The sequence below is a fragment of the Temnothorax curvispinosus genome, unplaced genomic scaffold (assembly GCF_003070985.1).
Source record: "Temnothorax curvispinosus isolate PA1 unplaced genomic scaffold, ASM307098v1 QBEX01010978.1, whole genome shotgun sequence".
In the NCBI taxonomy this organism is placed as follows: Eukaryota; Metazoa; Arthropoda; class Insecta; order Hymenoptera; family Formicidae; genus Temnothorax; species Temnothorax curvispinosus.
The window spans coordinates 1-22,679 of record NW_020220758.1 but is presented as its reverse complement, the minus strand read 5'-3'; the positions used below and the strand labels follow the sequence as shown (position 1 = coordinate 22,679).

General features: G+C 40.4%; 4 protein-coding genes across 4 annotated transcripts; 2 read left to right on the top strand and 2 right to left on the bottom strand.

Annotated features, from left to right (window-relative positions):
* Nucleotides 1-6,699: 6,699 nt before the first annotated feature.
* On the top strand, nucleotides 6,700-10,565 carry LOC112461001 (protein PTCD3 homolog, mitochondrial). Its single transcript, XM_025026007.1, has 10 exons — nucleotides 6,700-6,728; nucleotides 7,054-7,168; nucleotides 7,268-7,465; nucleotides 7,595-7,848; nucleotides 7,951-8,059; nucleotides 8,467-8,803; nucleotides 8,879-9,084; nucleotides 9,451-9,789; nucleotides 10,065-10,289; nucleotides 10,376-10,565. The coding sequence occupies exons 1-10, from the start codon at nucleotides 6,700-6,702 to the stop codon at nucleotides 10,532-10,534; spliced, it is 1,971 nt and encodes a 656-aa protein (XP_024881775.1). The 3' UTR covers nucleotides 10,535-10,565.
* A 105-nt stretch (nucleotides 10,566-10,670) lies between these two features.
* Nucleotides 10,671-14,472, top strand: LOC112461002. The gene is made up of 4 exons (XM_025026009.1): nucleotides 10,671-12,107; nucleotides 12,343-12,667; nucleotides 13,376-13,581; nucleotides 13,832-14,472. The coding sequence occupies exons 1-4, from the start codon at nucleotides 11,581-11,583 to the stop codon at nucleotides 14,061-14,063; spliced, it is 1,290 nt and encodes a 429-aa protein (XP_024881777.1). The 5' UTR covers nucleotides 10,671-11,580; the 3' UTR covers nucleotides 14,064-14,472.
* Nucleotides 13,457-19,866, bottom strand: LOC112461000 (SWI/SNF complex subunit SMARCC2). Its single transcript, XM_025026006.1, has 11 exons — nucleotides 19,147-19,866; nucleotides 18,404-18,523; nucleotides 18,212-18,325; nucleotides 17,705-18,069; nucleotides 17,257-17,481; nucleotides 16,877-17,169; nucleotides 16,415-16,724; nucleotides 15,553-16,310; nucleotides 15,120-15,436; nucleotides 14,521-15,001; nucleotides 13,457-13,565 (listed from the first exon to the last, which is right to left on the bottom strand). Exons 1-10 carry the CDS (start codon nucleotides 19,261-19,263, stop codon nucleotides 14,528-14,530), a joined length of 3,093 nt encoding a protein of 1,030 aa, XP_024881774.1. The 5' UTR covers nucleotides 19,264-19,866; the 3' UTR covers nucleotides 13,457-13,565; nucleotides 14,521-14,527.
* A 437-nt stretch (nucleotides 19,867-20,303) lies between these two features.
* On the bottom strand, nucleotides 20,304-22,673 carry LOC112461003 (S-adenosylmethionine mitochondrial carrier protein-like). The gene is made up of 6 exons (XM_025026010.1): nucleotides 22,055-22,673; nucleotides 21,603-21,759; nucleotides 21,414-21,523; nucleotides 20,789-21,029; nucleotides 20,545-20,683; nucleotides 20,304-20,467 (listed from the first exon to the last, which is right to left on the bottom strand). Exons 1-6 carry the CDS (start codon nucleotides 22,121-22,123, stop codon nucleotides 20,359-20,361), a joined length of 825 nt encoding a protein of 274 aa, XP_024881778.1. The 5' UTR covers nucleotides 22,124-22,673; the 3' UTR covers nucleotides 20,304-20,358.
* Nucleotides 22,674-22,679: the final 6 nt, after the last annotated feature.

Below are 22,679 nucleotides of genomic sequence, written 5' to 3'. Positions count from 1 at the left end.
CGTTTCACAGAAATTCCGGCGGGCGCGCGGGTCCCTATTTCTCAGCGAGAGGCCCTATTTTTCGGGGACCGCCGGGACCGGGGCAACGCGGGAGCGTCCATGGACCGACCTACGGTCCACGGAGAGGCGACCTCGGGCTATGATTTGTGATTCGAAGTAGACGCTAGATGTTAGAAGGCTCTCCGATTTGGAGACTGACCGCCAAGGCCACGTCGGAGAGCCCCCCCGTGCATGCATGCGAGCGAGAGTGAGAGAGAGAGGAAGAAGGGGAAGGGAGGCACGCACGCACGCACGCACGCTGCGCTCACGCATTTCTCGCCCCCATCAATGGGCGAGCGCGTGTAACGCGGCACGGCGCGCGTAATCTCGCGCGATTCCAGCGAATTGCGCGTATCGCAAAACCGGCGGATTTCGCGCGCGAGATTTCCGGCGGCGCGATCGCTGAAGCAGAAAATTCGTCGCCAAGCTCGCTCGCTCGCGCGCGCGCGCGCTCTCGTTTCGTCCGAGTAGCTTTTGGGAATTGTGATTTTTTTTGCACGAACCGACGCTCGCGCGTGGAATTTGTTAGCTCGAATGATCGCAAGTGTGTTGCTCGATCTGCAAATTTTTGACCCGCGCGTTCATCCGAGAAAAGTGCCGACGGACGTGATACTTAAATCTGAATTGAATTATTTGGAATTTTGATAACTCTTAATTGTGTATACTATTTTTTCAATTTCTACGTTACTTTAATCGTAAAATTTATTCGTAACAAATTTTTTTAACTTGTTAAATTAATTTTTCTCGGAACGAAACGCGTTAGTGATACGTCCCTTTTGCGATCAATTTGTTGAATTTGTTATCGTAATTTCGAACACTGATCATGTCGCGTCTGTCGTGCAACTTCTCGCGCTTTTGCATCCAAAAGATTGCTTATCTCACTTAGAAATCATATCTTATTCTCCTTACAGCTTCCGGTGGGACGAGTCACGTGGACGGGCGACGAGCGAGAGTCCCCGCCGGGGCCCTTCGACAGGTACTTCGGCCCTGGGCTTCGGCTCGCACGATCCTCGCATCGCAAATTGGAGCGGAATGACTACCGTCGAGTCGAAAAGTATATATCGCCGTCGGTTTGGCCGATCCCGTCGGCGCGGCGGCGGCGGCGGCGACGACGGCGACGACGTCCCGGAAAACGAACCAATTCTACATGTTGCATAGAAGATAGGTCGAGATATGTGTCAATATTCAACGGAAATATAATATTTCAATATTGCACTAGTCCCGGCCTATCGGGATGCATTGTATCTCGTCGAGGAGCGAAACAAAGGGAGACCGACCGACAGGTGGGAAAAGGAGAGAGAGAGAGAGAGAGAAAGAGTGGGAGGGAACGCTATTTGGGAAGACGTTGCCTCCTCGAGAATAGCCGTTTCGTGATGGAGATCCTCGAGGATCGGGCAGGTGGGGATGAAGGCAATATTTGTGAATAGTCTAAATCATATTGCACTCGTCCCGGCCTGCTAGATCTGCTCGAAATGTCGACGTTGGTGTCCGAGTATCGATAAAGATCTTGATAGAAACGTATATCTGGCGAAAAACAGATCTCGATGATTTTTAGGGTGTTTTTACATTGATTTGCAGCACCGGAAAAAAAGTTCGAATACCTGGTTGTGGTAAATTAGACCCAGCTTTACTTCGCTGAATTGAAAAGTTCTTCATATTAAATTGTAATGTAAATTTTTATATCAGTTGGTCTTGAGCAGATTGAATCTATCGTTCCACATAATTCTTATACAATATTTTGCAATTCCATTGTTTTATCTGAAGATCTGCTGATTAACTTATCGGATTATCTCATTTTATCTAAAGACTTGCAGCCTTGAAAACTGAACTCACCGAAATTGTACTACTCTGTATAGTCTCTCTATCTCTGGATTAAAAGAACCCTGTAGCATAACATATGCTTGTTGGTGAAAGTTAAATATTAGCGTTGAATATATAATTCGCATATTGAGGATACAACGTAACAACATAATTTGCTCGTCATTTTTTATTCATTGATTCGATTAAACTATTAAACACGTGAATTTATTAAAATCGAAGTTTTGTATTATAAATTAACATATTAGAAAATTGCTATTACATTTCTTGTAATATATCGTACAAGTTTTAACTTTCCAACTGTATCAACGTTATATATTGCTGTTATTATACATATATTAAATATCTAAATCTGTCAATTCGTGTTTCATGAGCTACCGAACCATGGATATAACAACTATGAAGAATGCCTTTTGTAAGAATGTTATATTGCGCAAAAATGGAAAACAATAAAGTCGTGCAATTGCTTCGAATGTGAACGTGCTGTTCGTCTTTCCGCAATCTCCTCCAATTTTCCTTCGCGCGTCCTTCAAAGAAATAAATACGCGAATATCTTGGAGTGATTTTTTCTTTAATTGAGTGAAGATAAATTAAATAATAGAGATCTTTGACGAGAGAGAAAAGTCATTCGAGTACCTGTTGAAAACTGGCGTTGGAAACTTTATCAGATTAGTAATTCGAAAAGTTCGCGAATAATATACATGTGCACATCGCGTCGCATTACGTGCGATTCTTCCTCGTCGAAAGAGAGAAAGCATTTTTTTCCTCCAGGATGTCGCTTGGCGTTCCCGCGCGTTTCCGGCCAATTCGGGAGTGAGGTGGACGACAGCGTTTCCGCCACCTTGCGAGGCGCGGTTATTAACGATCGTGCACGAATTCGGAAGGAAGAAAAGGGTAGAAAGAAAGAGGAGGTGAGAGAGAGAGAGGAAGCCGCGCATCCTTTTGTGTGGCGCGCGATGCTCACGTAACCGTTCCATCCGAAACGGTCGCACGGCATAGGAAGGAAGGGCAGAGAGGACAAGGCAAACGGACTTCTCCCCAGCAGGCTCGCCTGCTTACCGCGAGCCCCGAATTGGCAAGCTCGCGGGGATTCGGATTCGGGTTTTCTGCTCTCTCTTGAGAGAGAAGAGGACATACATTCTATACGGATACACAGTGTATTTCTTCTACATCGTGTCACCTTCTCTCTCTCCCTCTCTCTCTTTGCTTCCTTATTCCTTTCTGTTTTCTTTTCCACGCGTAGAGGTGCCACGTGTAAAACGTACCCCCGTGGATATGCGAAGCGCGTTTCACAATTCTCTCTGGATGGCGCGGAGGCGCACAAAGAAAAAGGCGGAAAAAAAGGAAGAGGAAAAACCCGCTATCAAAGGACGAAGGGCGGCCGTGAGGCGGGGGGGAGGGCGGGAGGGTTACGTTACGTTCGATCGAACAAGGAAACACAATAAAAGTAGTGAGGGCTGCTGCCCGTGGAAGCGTGGAGGGACGCGAATCCTGTTTTTCATTCGCTCCTGACGCCTTCTCCGTCTCGCTCCCGCGAACGGGACCGGGAGCAGGACGGGAGAGCGCGTGTAACGCAAAAGCAAAAGCATCCCTCTCTTTAAGGAGAGTCCCACGGTTTGAAATAAAACACCTGGCTTCTCGCCCGCCCGCCCCACCGCCCCCCGGCCGCCGGTCATGCATGTGCATGTATACGTACGCGTGCACGCGTGCACATACACGTCTTGTCCGTTTTCAGCATATACGCGGCGACGGAGCTCTGGGCTCTTCGCCCGAGGTGAATTAAAGAGAAAAATACATTTTCGCTCGGCCGCGTCTGCGTCGCGACGCCGACGGTGCACGATGAATGAATTTTGAAAGCTTCATTCGGCCAGATTGATGAGAGATTGATGAAACTAATTAATCTTGTAGGGTGTTCAAACAAGTGGATTTAATTACGGCACGTTGCACTTGACGCGTGTATTCGCTTTGTACATGTTACTATCAGATCAAGAAACAGAAAATTTAAGAGGTATATGCGATAACATATATAAGTTAAGTTAAAATGTGACGTAAAGAAATAAATATTTGGTTACTTAATTATTATGTTTTATAAACTACGCGCAGAAATCTCTTGCAATATAAAAGAAAAAGATATCCTTTCTTTCTCTCTCCTCTCGTTCTTTTATTCCCTCATTCTCTTGTTCTTTATTGAAGAAAAATCCGTGGCACAACTCTTAAAATATCAAAACATAAAATACTCCCGAAATATTGTACGATACAAAATACAGTGTCAAAGTTTGCCGAGCGATCTTGTGTCGGAAAAAAAAAAAGAAGGTTTCTCTTTGCTCCCCGGTGATGTGCATAGGGTCCGAAATGAGGTATACAGCATGCGCGTTCTCACGGAGAGAAGAGGGAGTTCTCTCTCTCCCTCTCTCGCTCTCTTTTGCGCATTTTCTCTTTCTCTCTCTCTCTCTCTTTCCCTGTCTCTCCTCTCTCGTTCTCTCCGGCCTTCGGCCTGAGACCGTGTGGTTCCCTCTGGGCTTCCTTACGAACTTTATTGAATTCTTTGTAATATGCCAAAGGGTTCACCGTGCGCAACCGTGAACGCGCGCTCTCGCGCGCGCCATTCATATGCTAAACAAATAAATTCGTTGAAAGAAACGAATCTCTATCTGCCACTCTTCCTTTCTCTCTCTCTCTCTCTCTCTCTCTCTCTCTCTCTCTCTCTCTCTCTCTCTGTATGTTCCTTTTCTCCGAGAGAGGAGAGCAGCTGCCGAGAGCGGCTCATACCTACGTCGTCGTTAAAAACCAAGGAGAGGATGATACCTTGAGCTATTTAATGAAGAAGGGTGCAAGATGTACCCTCTGCCTGACGGCGATGATGGTGGCGACGATGGTGGTGGTGGTGGTGGCGGGTGGTGGTGATGGTGATGGTAGTGGTGACTATGGGGAGCCAGCTGCTGCTAAAACGCAGTTGAAGGAACAATGCGTTTGCCGATGACGCACTATTCCGAACAAGCGCGTTCGTAAGTGGGTCATCGGGCATTCTAATATTATGCAGTGGGAATTTAATTTCTTCTCTATCAGAATTATTAATTCTCCTGCCACTGTGTTACGTGCTAATCCCTCGCAAGTAAACACGTCAAAATATCTTGCGAATATCTTTAGACCCACTTATCTTTTGGACTCAGATTTTAGGATGGTTTTTATTTGTCATTTTATATATCTTATATTTTATGTATTTTTGCTTCTCTTTAAATGCTTTTATTTGCACGACGCGTGAAATTGCAAATACTCTATCTTCATCTTAATAGAGTTTTATCTTAAAAGATTTTTATGAATCTTAAAAGAATTTTAATTTAATCTTGAATTTTGATACTTAATTGATACTTGATATTTTGATAATTAAAGATCTAAAGTGGATCTTCGTACAAGAAGCTCCATCGATTTTGATGCAACGTAGAATCCGCACGGCGTTAAGGGTAACTTGGGCGAAACTTCGATTAGCTTAATTGATCGACAATATAAATTCAACCATGCTCACAACAAACTTTTCTACGTAATTTACCGTCCCTATAATTTAATCTTTTTATGTCAAATCATAAAATTTAATAATTCCAGCCATATTAACGAAATTATTACGAATAATCACAAGTTAATCCGTTGATTAAGTTAATCGGAGTTCGATCAATGTCACCCTTACAATTAGAGCCATTGGGTGACAGAAATGTGCAGGGACAGGAATTATCCCTGGGCACATTACGCGATACGCATTTCCGTTACGGGAAGCGAAGCCTACGGATAGGCAACCGAGCCGACCAGATCACCAGATGTCCCATTGCTCTACGAGAGATTGACGTTAATCCGCGTTGATACTTGTAAATGCATTACAGGGCCAGGTGGAACGTGGAACCAACATCTCGCAAAATGCAGTTGGTGTACGAAAAAGCGTTAACAAGAGCGAATTGCTGACCAACGTACTTATCGATCATATTTTCATGTTTCATCACTCATCACGTATAGCGGGCACCCTGCACGATAAATATATACCAGCATTTTTGCGTGCTTTTTTTCTCTCGAGATTTCTTTTCCTAAGAAGCCTTCTCCTCCTTGAGAGTCAAAAGAGATTTAGGACTAATTTGGTCGACTTAATTAACGAACATTCTATCGCTATTCTGTTAATTTATGTTTTAACATTTTTTAAGAGTATGTTGAAACTTTTATCATTTATTTGCATAATTAAAAAAGCTGTTTGTCAAGAGATATTTATAATCTCGAGGTAGTTTGTGATCTTTTAGCTGAGCTTCGATTAAACTTAATCAGTGTTTAATATATGTAACTTATCAAACTTGTACTATCAAGAATAGAATTATTATTTTATTCTTTAGGGATGAAGGGAAAAGAAAGATAAAAGTCAGGGACAACGAATTATGTGGTTAAAAATTTTGCTCCAAGTTATTCTGTCATCTAAATCAATCACTAGTCAATCAGAATTTAATCGAACGTGCTCTCACAATAATTAACGTGTTGCTTCGCTCTAGCTTTATATCAATTCAAGAAATTTTATTTAATGAGTTTGTTTTGATGTATCATCGTCATCGGTTAATTTTATGATGTACCTAATTGCGATTTAATCATTTTGCGGATTTTCCCGCATCGGAAAGGTACTAAAATATCAATATATTATCGATTTGTCGCGGATTATCCGCTGCATGCGGTGTCGGGTGTTGCGTGTCGCGTTTAATCCTAACCTAACCTAACCTCACGACTTCCAATGATCTAACCTCCAAACTTGCGGCTGTAAAGATTGAGAGAGGAAAAATATAGGAAACATTAATTTCTTTCATCTTCACAACTGACATCATGAATTCTTTGGCAAGAATCTCGCGTGGGTACGTAACAAGTTACGATTCGTTCAGTTTACATACGTAGATCAATTGCTTTTCTGAGCGAAATTGCCGGATCTCGTTATGCACGCACCGACGATACGACGAGAGTACTTTAAATAATTTCGGAAATGTTGGAAAGTAAATCTAGCAATTTTAATTATTTTTCACGATCGACTTACTTTTCATGCACGTGAATGTTTTACCTGTTATTTAAATAATATCTGGTAATCTATTTAATTATATACATTTGTTTCTAAAAGGATATTTATATAAGGATGAATGAATAGTAAACTTGTGATAATTTTATTCGTATTTTAAACATTTGCAGAAAATTGTACCAGGAATTGATGGTACGGTTGCAGTCGACAACCGCAACGTCAGCCTCATCTACGGATGTCCATATCCCAAAAAGGATAGAACGTGGTCCCACAGATATCCTCAAGGTAAAGGAAATTATTGTATTTTATTTCGCTCCTGAAGGTAGGAGCAAATTTGTTTGGATGATGCTCTTCTATAAGTGTGTCGTCCGATTTGTCTTGTAGGCTTTGGAGACCACGATATCCAGGGATTATACGGCGCCACATTATAAGTTTCACGACGACCCTTACTTGACGCCACTGTCAAAGATGCATAATCGCTCGTACGCTTTGGCGAAGGAGTCTGGAAGGAAGACCGCGATGTGGGTTCGTCAGGAGCACCGCGATTTATTTCAGCATAAAGTAGCAGACCCTGAAATTAAGGTAACTGTATCAGAAGTAATGTCATTAATTAAACGCCGTATCTATATCTGATTGTCGATTCATATAATATTCCACTGTTGATTACCGATATGCAAGTTCAAGTAGTATATTGTTGTACTTGTTTTGCAGGCGTTCGTACCACCTCCCATTTACACAGAGGAAAGTAAAGTGACGGAGGAAACGTTATTATACGAGATATCAAACGGTCACATTTCCAACTCTATCACGATATACGATTTACTAAAAGGTGAGATAACCGTGCCAACGAAACAGGCACTCTTGGAATTGTTGTGCTTTTACAATAATTGTGAACATACCAGTGACGATTTGCTGGAGAATCGTTGGTACGCACTCGAACAGAAACGTAAGGCGAACGCTTGGATGTGAGTCTATGAAAATTGAATACATCATCTTTCCTTTACTGATATGTATTTTCCTCACCTGGCTTTAAATAATATTTTGTATTTTATCGATGATTTACACAGAAGTTATCCACAAATCGATGTACTGTTTGAATTTCTGAAGCAACAAGAGCCCACAGTAGCAGCCGCTGCCTACACTGCGATGATATGTGGTTTAGCTAAACATTCCAGCGTAAGATAACTTTTAAATTAGTTATAAGTACAACTTAATTACAATGGATTTAATCTGAAACGTAAAAATGCGCTATGATAAAAAAGAAAATTCGAGTCTATTTGATGATTGGATAACTTTACAAGTGTACGTTTTGATCAAAGATTGGGATTCTCTTTTGTGGATATTAAAAACTAAAAATGGACAAAGTTAGAAACAAGTTTAGAGACCGAAACGCGTGTTTGTTTATTGTTAATAATTATTCGAATAAATCACTCAAATTTTAACTGTATTGCTTGCATTCTGTCAACTATACATATACTTTGGCTCTTATTGCCTAAATTTCTTTTTTTTTTTTTTCACTGTATATTTTAAAGCCTTATTATTATAAATTTCAATAAAAATTTGATATAATTTTGTTGTTTTAGCCGGACAGGGCTTGGCACTTGTATGATGAAAGTCAAGGAAAAAAAATTCCATTATCCATCGATGGATATAATGCCGTGATGTCGATGGTACCAATGCTAAGACAAGGAGAGGAAAAATCAAAATCTTTGGTAATGGAAATATACAGAGCAATGGCTGCGAACGGGATCACTCCAAACATACATACCTTTAATGCCGCTCTCAATATAGCTACTACTATAAAAACTAATCGAGTAGCTCTAGATTTTGTATCCAACATACTTGCCGATATCATGAAATTCGAGCTAAAGCCATCGTTAACTACATATTTTTATTTGCTGCGAATTTTAAGTAGATTCGGTAATTATACATTCTCTTATCTCGCAAAGATTTTGTGTGCCGGCCGAATGTTGATGAGTTTATTCATTGAAACAGGTGATGCGTCATACAATAGCTTTATGAAAATCTTGGAGTCTTTAAAGGAGGAAACCCTTACCATTCAAAGTGAAAAAGATTTAAATTTCTTTGTTACCGCGATGGAAATAGCGTCCCGGCAGTTCTGTGAGCGTCAAGCAGGTGAAATGGTGAATGAGCTTCTTCTCGCCGGTGAAAACTACAAGTTTATCGGCAACAATTATAGAGTAAGTTTCTTAAACCCTCAACACATTCTGTTCAGAAAAACACCACGTACCGTGAAATAATTTTATTTCTTTTGTAATTAATAAAATATAAAAAAAACATACATAAAGGATAAAATTAACATCATTCTTTTAAAAATCTTTTAAACTTTAATCGATATTTTTTAATGGCATTATGCACAGAATTTATAATATTTGCTGAGAGTTCAAATACTTAAAACAATTTTTTACAAGATCTAAGATATTTGTTATGTCGCGCGTTTTGTATTCTTGGAAATATGTTATTTAATTATATATATATATATATATATATATATATATATATATTTTATATTACGCATTTGGTATAGAGCTAATATTTTGCTTCAGGAACACGTCTATTATCGATTTTATTTGGAGTTAATTTTGGCAACAGAAGAATTCGAGACGTTCTTCAATCTCTACAGCAAGCTTGTACCGCACGTGACTATACCGGAACCTGCCGTAATGAGTGCTATATTGGAAGCTCTTAAATTACATCCCGCGGAGACCGCCACGCAATATATACCAAAACTCTGGTCGCACATGATCATGTTCGGTCATCTAGACAGGGAAGAGTTATTGGAGAATATATTGCACTTGATGAGCGAACATTGTAAACCCGCACCCGATTCTTCGTTGAATGCGCAATTCGCAGATATGGCGCTCGCTATTTGGGATCATATACAAGTAATTGAAATTACTTTTTAATTATACGTAGGGTGCTTCACATTTTGCATCTAATAACAGATTCTCCGACGAATTTGGAATGAGTCTTTGCTTAGCAAGTGTCGATACATTAATACTTTCTGAGCTGTACGTGACTGAAGAAGAAAAAGAAAAACCAAGTCGATTTCAAATTACAGAGAATCTATTGTTAAGATTAAAATTGCTAGTTATGGGATTTTATTTTTATAATCAGATATATTGAAATGATATATAATTGTGTATTATTTTTTCAACAGACTCAGAATGTCAGAAAAATGCAGCACGTCTTGATATCCAATACAGTGGTGGGCAACATTATAATATTGTTGCTACGTGGAAATAATTTCGACAAAACAGTAGAAATTATATCGTCATTGGTTCGTTCGCCGCATTTAATCAAGAATAGCAATACCATTATAACGGAACACATAAACGAAATATTCGAATTGTGTTTGGCGCAAGCGCACGTGCCAGCGATTTTCGTAAGTGTACATCCGTTTTAAATATTAGTTTCAATTAAATATTAGTATCAATTGATTTATAATAACGTCGGTGCATTTACTTCTAGACACTCCTGGAGTACGTTACTTTCCATAATTTAGAAGGAGCCGGGGAAATGGCTAAAAAGTTACACAAAACTGTATCCCTTACCTCCAACCAGGAAAATATATTAATTAGTTTAGTGGGTAACGACGTTCTCAAATTACAGCTCTCTGATGAGAATTAGTTCTTCGAAATAAAGTACTGTATATATAAATGTGTTTGTTTTATAACTTTCGGTCCACTATAATCGATGCGGTAGAAATCAATGAAATTATTGTCTCTCTATTTTTCCGTCTTTCAAGAACTGTTTTGTCTATGTTGTTATCTATTTCGATCTTTCCTTCATCTCTTGTGTGGTATATCTTTTTTGTACCCCATCCAACCTTGCCTTTTTCCTTTTCTTTAACTTTTTGATTCGTAGTTCTATCTTCTTATGTATTACATCTTTTTTCCTTCTTTCCTATTCTCCCAGAAAAGAAACAAAGAAAAGAATTATAAATCATATTAAAGATTTTGACATTGTTGACTGGCACAAATGTCTCACTGCAAAATCCAGACTTGATTAATATCGTGCTTCTGCAAGCTATCTGTATAATCGATTCAATTGAGCATGGGTTCCTTTCTTACTCTTAAAGAGCAAAGAAAAAACAAATTATATCACTGTGTAATATAAATTTCTTGATGAGATATAAAAGCGTGAAAACTACATTTTTATCAGATTGTTACCGTTTTTAATTTATCGATACATTGTTACTTAATACAATTGTACAATTGTATTAATAAATTGTTACTTGATACAATAAATCTTTTTAAGAATATTTATGCATTATATATTTCTCTACTGTGTGTGTGCACAAACATACTAACAATTGAAAGAGAGCTCTCTTTATATCATTATATCATATACCGCGCGACGAACCCGCGCCGCGTTTTGAAGAATCAAAGCGGAGAATCTAAATGATGAGGTGCATGATTGACATGTATCAATGTCCTTGTCTCTTAGAGTTGGGGGGCGTAAATCATTAATGAATTAAATCGGTAACAGTGGGAGGTAGCAACCCTCCAACCGCTCTAGCCGCTCAAATACTCATTTCCTGCGTCAGTTGGCACAACTCTCCGATCTACCGTGAAGTATAGGATGTTAAAGTCTGCTCCACCCGGAAAAATCGAGAAGTTATCATTGAAATCATCGTCGTAAAGATTGGAATTCCCAGCAGATCTGTCAGGATAATGGATAGCAGCGGCGATAGTAGTAATAAACTTTCTCTCGACGATATCCGTGAATTAATTACTGAGGATGAGCCCAATGTGGAGATTGATAGTTTAGAAGAAGAACCAGGTTCGGGAAGAGGAGATAATTATACTTCGATGCTGTACCGGATCAGGGCAAAGGGACGTAAGCTGTTGAAAAATGAGGAATACATTAATTACGAGTGTGCCATCATTTACAAGATACTACCGGAATCTAAGAAACGTCGCGAGGCGTTTAAGAGCGAGTTACTGTTCAGAAACGAAGTCGTGTTTTATAAGCATGTGTGGCCCACGCTGAACAGACTGCAGTCAAACGGTAGAAGAGTGTTCAGCGGAGTACCCAAGATATACGCTGCTAGAGCCGATCTTATTGCCATGGAAGATTTGAGACAGAGAGGTTTTAAGATGGCAGATAGACGGAAAGGATTAGAAGTGGAGAATCTAGAGCATGTGCTGAAGGCTCTAGCAGGCTTTCACGCACTTAGTTTGACGTTAAAGGAATTGAAGTAAGTATGTCTAGTCTTTACAATTATAATTGTGGAAATAACAAGTTTATTCTGAATAACTCGAGAAGATTAACTAGATTTTCCTAGAAATAGACTAGCTCGAGAATCGCTGTAATTAAAAATATTAATGATAATGAAAATATTGCTAAAAAGAAATTTTGTTTTTTACACGCAAGAGTTTCGTTCTCTATCCTCGTCTCCTAGTTTTAATGCAAAAAGATATTACTTTTTAAAGGCCGGAAGAGTTCGTGAGTTTAAGAAATCCTGATCAAGGTATACAAGAAACGTTATTTCGACGGGATAATGAAGATTGGTACCGTCAGTATTATCGCGTGGCCGTGAATAATGCCATCACGATGGTGTCCGAAGCGCTTCCTTCGCACATAGATCACAGAAGACAGGAGGTAATGACGAAGTTGCAAGCTTTCCTAAACGAAGATGTATTTTTCCGCACTATGAGCGAACTCGTCTCCGCGCAAGGACCTCTCTCCGTATTTTGTCACGGTGATTGTTGGACCAACAATTTCCTCTTTCAGGATGAACCAAGCTCGGATACAGAGGTGAATCTTTTATTTTGTAAGAAAAGTAAATTAGAAAAGTGCAATACACATTGCATGTCTGGTAATATCTACAATGAAAGGTCGCATATGTTTAATAAAAAGATGATTATCGTCAGATGATGGTAATCATCTTCCTTTGTTTTTTCAGATACTTTACAAGATAACGAAACGAGAAACCACTTTTGTTGTTCCATACACTTTTATTATATAAATTTATAAGATTCTTATATGATTCAAATGTTTTTTTCCATTTGCGATCTTATTACAAAGATTCCGGTTTAGCGAAAATGATCACACCCTAGACCCGTGTAGCCGGTCGCAAAGATTCTTGCATTATGCATAATTACATCTAATTAAATTCGATATAGTCAACTTTTAGAAAAATCGTGACGTAAAATTATATAACGCCCGAAAGTTGAAAAAATTCAGAAAAAGATATATAATGTACATTTTACACACTCATACTTAACTTTCTCCCTCTCTCTTTCTCTCTTTCTCAATCGTTTAGTTTTCCATCCATGCTGGATAAAAATTTCAGATAATTATAACAAAAAAATAAATACAGCCAGATACACGATGCAAGAATATTTACCCCGCGTTATGATCTATAAATCACACTCGAGACTGACAATGTTGACTGGCACGAATGTGAGATGCGTCTCGCTGCGAAACCTCCTAGACTTGATTTTTAATACTGTGCTTCTGCAGGCCGTTTATCTAGTTGATTTTCAACTGACGCGGGTCGGTTCACTCGCTCTTGATCTTGCGAACTTGCTATACTGCTGCACGAGTGGTGTTGTTAGGCGGGCTTACATGACACAGCTTCTCCAGCATTATCATTCCCATCTGATGTCCTCCTTGCGCGTTCTCAATCCGGAACAGCCGCCGAAAGATCCAGCTATCATGTGGGAATTGTAAGTAAAATACCGAGTTGTGCGACAAAACTATAATAAATTACTTGCACTTTATAAGTAACTTTTCGTTTAATCGAAGAGCTTATTTGCAAATCGTCTTAAATTTCATATGTCTTTAAAAACGGATATATTATCGTCTTAACGAATATAAATGTAATTTTGCGGTGTTCACTATTTTCTGAGTTTAAAAACATAGACTTAGAATGGTTTGACTACCTCTTTGATATTATCGTCTACTCAACGATTACAGATTAAAGGAAGAGATGCGGAGATGCGGACGATTCGGATTGGGATTGGCATTGGACATTCTACCAATTAGCACGTGCGCCAGTCACGAAGCACCGAATCTGTACGAAACGAGTAGCACGGAAACTAGCGAGGAGAAACATAATACCGCAGGAGCACCGCCACGCGGAAACGCTGAGTGTGCTCGACTCATGACTGACTTAGTGCTGGAATTGATAGACAACGAGGCTCTGTAGATCAAATGTCACATTATTCGATAATGATATTATGTGTAATAATACGTATAATGTATATCTCAAATGTGTACGTCTTTTATAACTCTTATTGTCATTGAAAAAGAGTAATACAAAATTTGTTCCGCGAGAAATCTTTCTTTTTTGTTTTTTATGTGATAAATTATGAAGAAAGATAATTTCTTCCCATATATGCATCCATATAATAGAAATCAAAACTACAAAGAAACATTTGCAAACTATATTTATTCCTTCTTCGAGATACGAAATGTCTCAAAACGATGTAAAATTATTTTGTATACATAATCGTGGAAACGATCTGTAACTTGGAAGCAAATAATCATCATCGAATAAAAACGGAGAAACAAAAAGAGGGACTGGAGAAGCGTTAGTAACGTGTCATAATCTGTAAAAGTTTACGATGGACTAACTACTTAACCATTTAAAGATTCAAACTCACAAAAGAGTTATGTCTGCTGCGGTGGCGTGTGCGGTGGCGGCTGTTGTTGCGGTTGAGCCTGCGGACTTGGCGGTTGCTGCTGTTGCTGCTGCTGCTGCGCACCAGGCGGTTGCCAAGGTGGATGTTGTTGATTCTGTTGTTGCTGCTGTTGTTGCTGTTGTTGTTCCTGAGCCAGTCGCTGGTGAGCTTGCTGTCGTGCCCTAAACTCGGCCGCCTTCAGTTGCTCGAGATGAAACTGCTGCCGCTCGGTGATGAGCTGCTGCCGCTGATACTCAAGACCCTCGCGTTCACGCTCCATCGTGGTTTCCAATTCTTCGAAGTGACGCAATTTAATCTCCAGTTTCTTCATTTGAGTTTCGACTAGCAACGCGACCAACGACTTGATCTTGCGTTCCTCCACAGCTGCTAAATGTTTGGCTTTAACAGCTGCGGCCGCTAATGCTGCTGCTGCTGCAGACTGTAGTTGAGCGTCCCTTACGACCTGTGAAAAAATAAAATTAAGTTTAAACACACGATATTGGGCGGTATCAATTATTTAAACATTTTGATATTCTCTTTTATAACATATGTCAAATCAATTCACTGTGTTCAATATTTACCTTGTCTTTCTTCTCCTTCGCTTCAGCAGCCTCTGGATCAGTGGTAGACTTTGTGTCCTCTTCGCCCTCCTTTGATTCATCCTCTTTCTTCGTAACATCTACCTGAGATTGTTCGACTTCCATAGCATCTTTAGCTTTATCTTGTTCCTCTTTCTTCGCTTCGGGAGTCGGCGCCGTGGAATGAGGAGAGCTAGCCGCGCCCGTAGGTACGGACGGGGTCGTTGTCGTGGTAGAAGCCGCTGTATCGTCAGGCGGTTCAGGCGGTCCTGTGCCAGCGATGCCCGATTGTGCTAGCCCCGCCGCTGGATCAAATTTACCTGTAAAAATAAAAAAATAATTGATATTTTTTGTACATTACAATCATTATATGCATTGCCTTACACAAACTAGATCACTCTAGTTTCTAATTTATAATATACAATTATAAAATTACCGTCTGAATTAGCGCTAGCTTGAACGTTTCGTAAATGCTGGTCCATTAATGCAGCTGGTACTTGATCCTTTATCGCGGCAAACTCTTCCATAGCTGCCTTTGCCGCGCTCGCAGCTACTCTAGGATCCACGACCGATGCAAGGAAGGCGACTGTACTCATAACAGGATTACCGGCTTTCGAAAACGGTACCGGTTGGTAAGCCAATGGGCCCAGCCCTTCGGGACCGCCTTCTTCCAAGTATGGATCCTCTATAGGTAAACGTAAGAAATGCAAGATACACTCGTCCTGCGTCCTCGAGCCCACGTGCTCGCATACTTTGTTCCAATCGTCCTTGTGCAATTCTAATCCTTCCAATAGCAAAAGTGTCTCCTGTTCTGTCCAATCGCGCGTGGCACCTGCCGCTTGTTTGTTTTTTAGGACTGCCGGTTTCCTCGAATACTGGTCGATTTTCAGACCGAAATTTGCCATTGCGCCCGCCGAAGCCTTCTCCTCTGAACCCAGGGCACCCGTCACGCTCGGCTTCTTCTCCAAGTCGAGCAACATCTTTGCAGCGGATGGCTGCGGCGTTTTCGGCGGATTTGGATTGACCGGTGCCAAACCGGATGGTGTGTCCGACAGAACGTGGAAGTGCGATGTCGGTGGAGGTCCCATTGGCGTCGGTCTGGACTCTGCGTCTACTTGATAGTTAATAAGTCCCCATTGTTCCAAAAATGCGTGCACGCGCATTATCGCGCATACGTCCCCAGCTAAATTCCGCCTATAAATGGTTTCATATGTGAAAGAAAAACGTCTTTTTTCTATTTTTTTTTTAATAATAAAAATATAACAGTTTTATATGCATATATTAATTAGGTATATTACCTGCAGGCGGTAGATGTAATATATTCCGTTGGATTTAATCGATAAGTGTCGATCATAAAATTCCGATACGCAAGATAAATTTCCGGAGTCTTGGACTTATTTTTACCGTTAAAGAATTCTGATAAAGCTCGCTTCTCTATGGTGTGAATCGAATTATAATCAAACCAGGCGGAATAGCTAGGAACAACGATATGATGCGTCTGTTCCGTCACATTGTCTTCCGGTTCATCACCTTTGCCACCTTCACCTCTTTCTTTACTAGTATCTCTCTCTTCTCTATCTTGTCCACCTTGAGAGCTTCCTTTGTCTCCTATGACATATCGACAGCTTTTAGTTCAGGATTCGTTAAATTAACATATAATTGGAAAACATTTATAACTATCAATCTGATGCCAAAATGTGTGGCATTTTACGATATTACATCACCGATCTAAGTTTAATTATCTAGGTTTTTTTACATACCTTCCATTTGTTCATCAAGATCGGTTAAATTGCCCGATTTGAGAGGTTGAAGTTCGCTATCTTGCTTTTTACTACCGGTAGACGCCAAGGTGGAGTTACCCGTTGTTGCATTGCCTTGGCCTGCGATCGGTGGATTTGCGGGCGTAGCAACCACCTCGACGATACGAGGTTCGGCAGGCGGATCCTCCATTCCTTGAGTCAAATCTTCCTCTTCCTCGCCGCCGCGTGATTTCTTTGGGACCGTTGTCGATGACGCGGAAGAAGCGCTTTGAATACCCGACGGTGCTCTGCTACTATAAATGGCAACGTACGAAATCGAAGGTGAGCAAAGTCCCGTTTGAAACTTGAGAACTCGTTATCATTCGTTATCAAAATCGTACCTCTTACGCTTGCCGAGCTTTGGAGGTGGGCTGGGCGATCGTTTCCTCTTAGGTTTCTTCGCGGGTGGCGGATGTGATGGCTGTGCCATCAAATCTTCCACCGAGAGCCTGTATTTGTGTACTCTTTTCTGACCGCTATCATCTACCTCGTAATCTTCCTCGTTCATCCACTCATTATATTGATCTAAGTCTAACGCCCATGTAGCCGATACTTTATACATTGATCTAGAAAATAATTGCAGAGTTTACTTAACATATTAATTTACATTTAGCATTTACATATAAATTAAATTTGTAAGTAGAAATATTTTGTCAACAACGCTTCCAACGTATTAAAATTGATCAACAGCATCAACTAATTTCAATTAATTGTCAAATTTTCGATAAATCAATTTCCATCAGTTAATTAGCTTAATTTACATTAAAAGATCATCAAATGTTTAAGCACCTTGAATTTGTGTTTGTGTAAGTCCCTTCGGGATAATCCCACGGAAGATCCAGTGTCAACCAAGAATCATAACTGTCTGGAAAGTAGTACCAATGAATTAGAACCGATCGCTCGCGTCTCATACAGGGTCGCGCGTATTCCTCTTCCATCGGATCTACTGGAGGATAGATAATGTGTGTAGCATCCGCCTCATTCTCCACGACAGTCCCCTGATGCTTTCTAACTACATCTTTTACTTTCGCAGCTGTGTTTTTGTCGACATCCGGTCTCACGAAAATACTTGGTACAGTCATACATCTATTCTGTATTAAAGCACGTTCCGCCGCCACCAGCATGTCCACCGTACGATCCATACGGGATCCCGACTGTAATAATAGTGATAATAGCTAATCAGTTCCATGTTTGTGCAATCCTTATATACAGAGCAGGAGTATCAATATTCAGTATCAATATAAAGAAAGATATCTCTCTGCAAAAGATATATATATAAAAGGAGTAAACAATTACTTTTCCACCGGGAAAATCAAAGCGCCTCCATCCTTGTTCCTGCTTAAAACGATAAGCAGTAGCTAATATATGACACACTCCACCGCCAGGCTTAAAATCCAGGAAGCATTTCATCTGTAAAAATTGAATAAATAATTGATTCAAAATATTACATCAATTGCTTTCGTTGCGTAATACACATATTTTACATACTGGAAGCCTAGTCATAGGTGGCTTTGACACATTTTTTCCGAGATTGTCCTCCTGAAACTGCAAAAGCTGCACCAGCAACGTGGCTAAGCTCTTGTTAGTGGGCGGATCCGTTTGTACATACTACAAAGAATCACAAAAAAAGAAATTATGAAATAAACGTATTTAATACTTGCATAATATAATCAATACAAAAAATTAATGAGAGAGTAGGAACGTATATAAATACTATTCTCGTTTTATAATCACGATTATGCTTTCCTATGAATATTTTGTCGATTTCTTGCTTATTACTTCTGTCCAAAGATATATACATGCATACATGTGTGTGTGCACATATATATATAATGCTCCAGTGAAAGAATAAAATTAGGTAATTGTATATAATAATACAGATAAGCGTACATAATTACTGATTTCATGCTTTCACTGTACACACATATACATACGCGTATAAGCGATAGATATACAGTTAAAAAATTTCACGATGATGTACAGTCATCGGGATGATAGTCGCGTTCGCGTCAGCGCTATAAAAGATAATATCAGTGCATTGCGAGAATTCTCGTGAAATTTTTTCTGTCAAGAAATTTATCTGAAAAAGACATCGGCCGATCGGCGGCGTGGAAAAATCGCGATCGGCACGATAGCGCGTGCCGCGAGAGAAGAAGCGAAGGCCCGCACGCAGTACACCGCGACGAGTTTACGACGCCGGGTATCCATGTTCGCACACAGAACGAGCGTACCTTCTTGCAGTTCTTGAGCAGCCACTGCTTAACACCATCAAGCTGGGTGAGAACTTCCGGCGCCTCGAAGAACTTGGCGTTGGGTCCGCCGTCCTTTTTCGGGCCTAGCGACAACATCTTTCATAGATTCCCGACAGCGTAAAACGACGATCCCGATCACGAAGCAACGCGCCGAGCGCAAACATGACACACCTCTGAAGTTGGCCGTGGGTGCACTGGGCGCACGTCCATCGTACGGCGAAAAACCCGTATATCGACTGTAGCGAGAGCAATGTTATCAATTACGGCGGGATTCGATTGACCGGCGCGCGATGATTTTACGCGACGCCTGCTTTACAAATGCAAATTCGATTGATTATCGGAAAATATTGGCTCGACTCGCGCGAGACGCCGTGGTTGGTAAACGCGTCCTAAAACATGGCCGCCATGTGCGAGAGCGATCGGTCGAACAGACGTGAATTTAGCCGCTATTGGGCACAGAGAGAAGCTGACGCGCGATGCGTCCTCAACTAATCGAATTTCCCTACCGGAATAAAAGGGGAAGCGGCACACAGCTCGGATAAACGCGAATCGACCAATCACAGTCGAGAATTATTGAAAACGCAAGACCGCCATTTTGAAACTTACGATTGTGATTACGAATTCTGATTGGTCGACACGGACACGCTCCTTGCTGTTTTTCAATGCAAATTAATCTCGATTAAACTTACTCTTTTTTTAATTTTTAGAACCATAATCCGCTGACAAAAATTGAGCTTAGACCTCAATCAAATTCCATTTAATTTAACAAGTGATTTATTTCAATTGAAATTGTTTAAAACAAAATTTCTATTTTATTCGTTGTCTTTAATCTTTTTTTCATATCTTAAACAATAAAACAATACGTCTGCCCATGCTGATAAAATAATACTATTATTTAATAAGTTAAGCATGATTAATTCATTATAATTCTTCGTGCACGTGGATCCAATAGAAACTTGAACATGTTTGATTTTCTCCGAAACTCGATCCTTAAGACACTGAAAATAAACAATTCTGTGATTCTTTTAAACTTTGATCTTTTTACAGCTGAATATTAATCTATAATCTATACGTACCTTTCAGAATTGATCCCAGTAGGATATTGCTGAGTAAGAAAGCTCACGTACTAGAATGTATTCATAAATAATTAATTTAATTTAAGTTTTTATAATTTTTTTCATTTAACAGCGACTAGGAGAAGTAGGCTATACAAAATTCTCTGGCTTGCTCATAAACGCCAAAAAATATGAACCCACCAACAGTAAAGCCAGTTACTCTCGGAAGAAAACCAGCGAACCACCTGAAAACGTTATTCCGTTATTGAAATATCGGGAATGGATTTAGATTGAGAAATACAGTATCTTACACAATCCTCACCCTTTAACGCCGTGATCTCTGTAAACCTCTTTCAACATTGTCGATATCTTAACTTCCTCTCTTTCCGCCGACGTGCTGGACAACATAATTCTAGTCTTGGCAACATCTAACGGCGTCGTTACAGCGGCCGATATAGCAACTGTGTATGAGAAATGAAAAATATCAAAAATCTCGTATAAATAACGATTCTGATTGTTTTAACCGAAATTATTTCACCGAGTACACGCGAGTTTCGAGTCATTACCTGACGCAGAGCCACAAGCGGCGCCTGCCAGGGGTGTGCATTCTCGCTGCGTACGTTGGGTCCAACAAAGCTTGAAATACTCCCACAATGGCATTTGGATCACGCCGAACGGCAGATCCCGAAGAACGGTGCTTCCGTAACCGCGATACAGTGTTCTTAATCTCAGTCGATGCGTGTCGGGCAAGAGCGCTTGTTTCCTTTGTTTAATTACCTCAACTGGCACCCGAACCGAGCAGGCAGTCTACGTGTTAAGTCGAGTAAGTAAGTTTCAACATATTGTTACATAACATTTTTGGTATCGCACGATTTATAAAATATTATTTATATAATAGATATAAAATATGATTTACGTGATTAATAGTCATACTTGTAGTTGTATGCTAGCACCAAAGTTTAAAATATCAGATTTATTCGACTGTATTTAGCGTCGTCTACAATAGCAGGAGGAGTATACAGTGAGACGTAAGTAGTAAGTTATTGACAATGGGATTTTTACAATTCAAGAATAATCGACTGTAGTTGGTCAATAGCCTATTACGGCTTACGTCTTACTGCATACTCTTGCTGCCATTGTAGACGACGCTTTATACAAAACATTGTTGAACGCGATTAACGAATTACTTACTACTTCGGCAGACGATGCTGCGACCATGTGTATAATGGAGTGATACTGATCCGGTATACATGGTTGCGAATACTGTTTTATTCCCTCATAAGTGATAAAAAATATAGCAGCTGTAACAAGATTGTTTTCGTTAATATTAGAGATAAAATGCTTTCTGGATGTGACTCTGTGCTAAATTGTAACGTGTACCTGACGGAGCTGAACCCAGCACCACGGGACCCACACCTTTGTACAGCTGCCTGAAACCGCCGGATTGGAAAAACCCATGTTGGCTTTGCAAGCGCGTTTTCAGGGTGTCCAATGGGAAAAGTGTCACGTCACAAATGATCCCTGCAAGAGCACCTGACTGACGTATGAAATAGCGATTATTTTCTAATAAAATCATAGGTCAAAATTTTACCTTTCAATAAAGAGCAATCTATCGACAACGTAGAATTTATTTATGACGAAATTAGAGAGGAGCATTTATGCCCCTAATTTACGAAAATCAATTTGAAATAGCATCAGACTTTCACGTTGCGTGGAATTAATCGGCGAGGTTTACGCTCGATAAACGATCAATGTGCGATCAATTGATTGATCATTGAGGAAGTGAAACATCGAACTGTAATTAGCCGGTCGTGACAAATTGCGACACTTACGACAAACGACGTGAGCAGGATGTCTCTCTTGGAGAGATTCGCCGCGGACCCCTCCTGCTCGTGAAGCATTTCCTCACCGCGTTATGATCCACCTCGACGATAGTGAACGAGAGGATTTCAAGAACCGTCATTGAGCTGATAAAGCGGAAAAGTGGCCTCTAATCAAAAGACTATCTCGCGCCAGATCTCTCGGCGTTAAAGTCCGCACGATCATTGACAATCGGTACAACGATCATTATCGGATGCTGAAGACCTCCATCCGGAGCGACGTGTTTTTCTCCTTCTTCCTAAATTAATGACACCTGGCCGCTTATGATGTTGCAATACGTGTGCGAATGATGCAAGCCGGCGAGAATGCGAGAAAACACGTGCTCCATATGTAATGTAGTACACTGCGTTTCATTGATCGAGAATCGAGTGTAGATGAGCGCGCCAATTGGCTGGGAGGTCTCGAAATGATGCGCTCTTCTACACCAGTCCCTAATTATTTACACCCAAAAAGAACTCGATTAACGAAACGCGCTGTACCCTTTATAGGCCTATTCTTTTTAGCTCTTTTTCTTTTCACGTTGGAGAGGCCTGTGTAAACCCGCGTCAACCGTCAACCAGCTCGTCGTCTGCTTCA

What these genes read in the sequence shown, in the direction of transcription:
- LOC112461000 (XM_025026006.1), bottom strand. Translation starts at nt 19,263, where the DNA reads ATGTTGTCGCTAGGCCCGAAAAAGGACGGCGGACCCAACGCCAAGTTC. An exon ending in TACACAAACACAAATTCAAG is followed by an intron (nt 17,482 to 17,704) that starts GTGCTTAAACAT and finishes ATTATTTTCTAG; the next exon opens with ATCAATGTATAAAGTATCGG. An exon ending in ATTACATCTACCGCCTGCAG is followed by an intron (nt 16,311 to 16,414) that starts GTAATATACCTA and finishes AACCATTTATAG; the next exon opens with GCGGAATTTAGCTGGGGACG.
- LOC112461002 (XM_025026009.1), top strand. Translation starts at nt 11,581, where the DNA reads ATGGATAGCAGCGGCGATAGTAGTAATAAACTTTCTCTCGACGATATC. An exon ending in AACCAAGCTCGGATACAGAG is followed by an intron (nt 12,668 to 13,375) that starts GTGAATCTTTTA and finishes GTGCTTCTGCAG; the next exon opens with GCCGTTTATCTAGTTGATTT. An exon ending in CCAGCTATCATGTGGGAATT is followed by an intron (nt 13,582 to 13,831) that starts GTAAGTAAAATA and finishes CAACGATTACAG; the next exon opens with ATTAAAGGAAGAGATGCGGA.
- LOC112461001 (XM_025026007.1), top strand. Translation starts at nt 6,700, where the DNA reads ATGAATTCTTTGGCAAGAATCTCGCGTGG. An exon ending in GTCCCACAGATATCCTCAAG is followed by an intron (nt 7,169 to 7,267) that starts GTAAAGGAAATT and finishes TTTGTCTTGTAG; the next exon opens with GCTTTGGAGACCACGATATC. An exon ending in CGTAAGGCGAACGCTTGGAT is followed by an intron (nt 7,849 to 7,950) that starts GTGAGTCTATGA and finishes TGATTTACACAG; the next exon opens with AAGTTATCCACAAATCGATG.
- LOC112461003 (XM_025026010.1), bottom strand. Translation starts at nt 22,123, where the DNA reads ATGCTTCACGAGCAGGAGGGGTCCGCGGCGAATCTCTCCAAGAGAGAC. An exon ending in GCTGGGTTCAGCTCCGTCAG is followed by an intron (nt 21,524 to 21,602) that starts GTACACGTTACA and finishes ATCTTGTTACAG; the next exon opens with CTGCTATATTTTTTATCACT. An exon ending in CGCTTGTGGCTCTGCGTCAG is followed by an intron (nt 20,684 to 20,788) that starts GTAATGACTCGA and finishes TCTCATACACAG; the next exon opens with TTGCTATATCGGCCGCTGTA.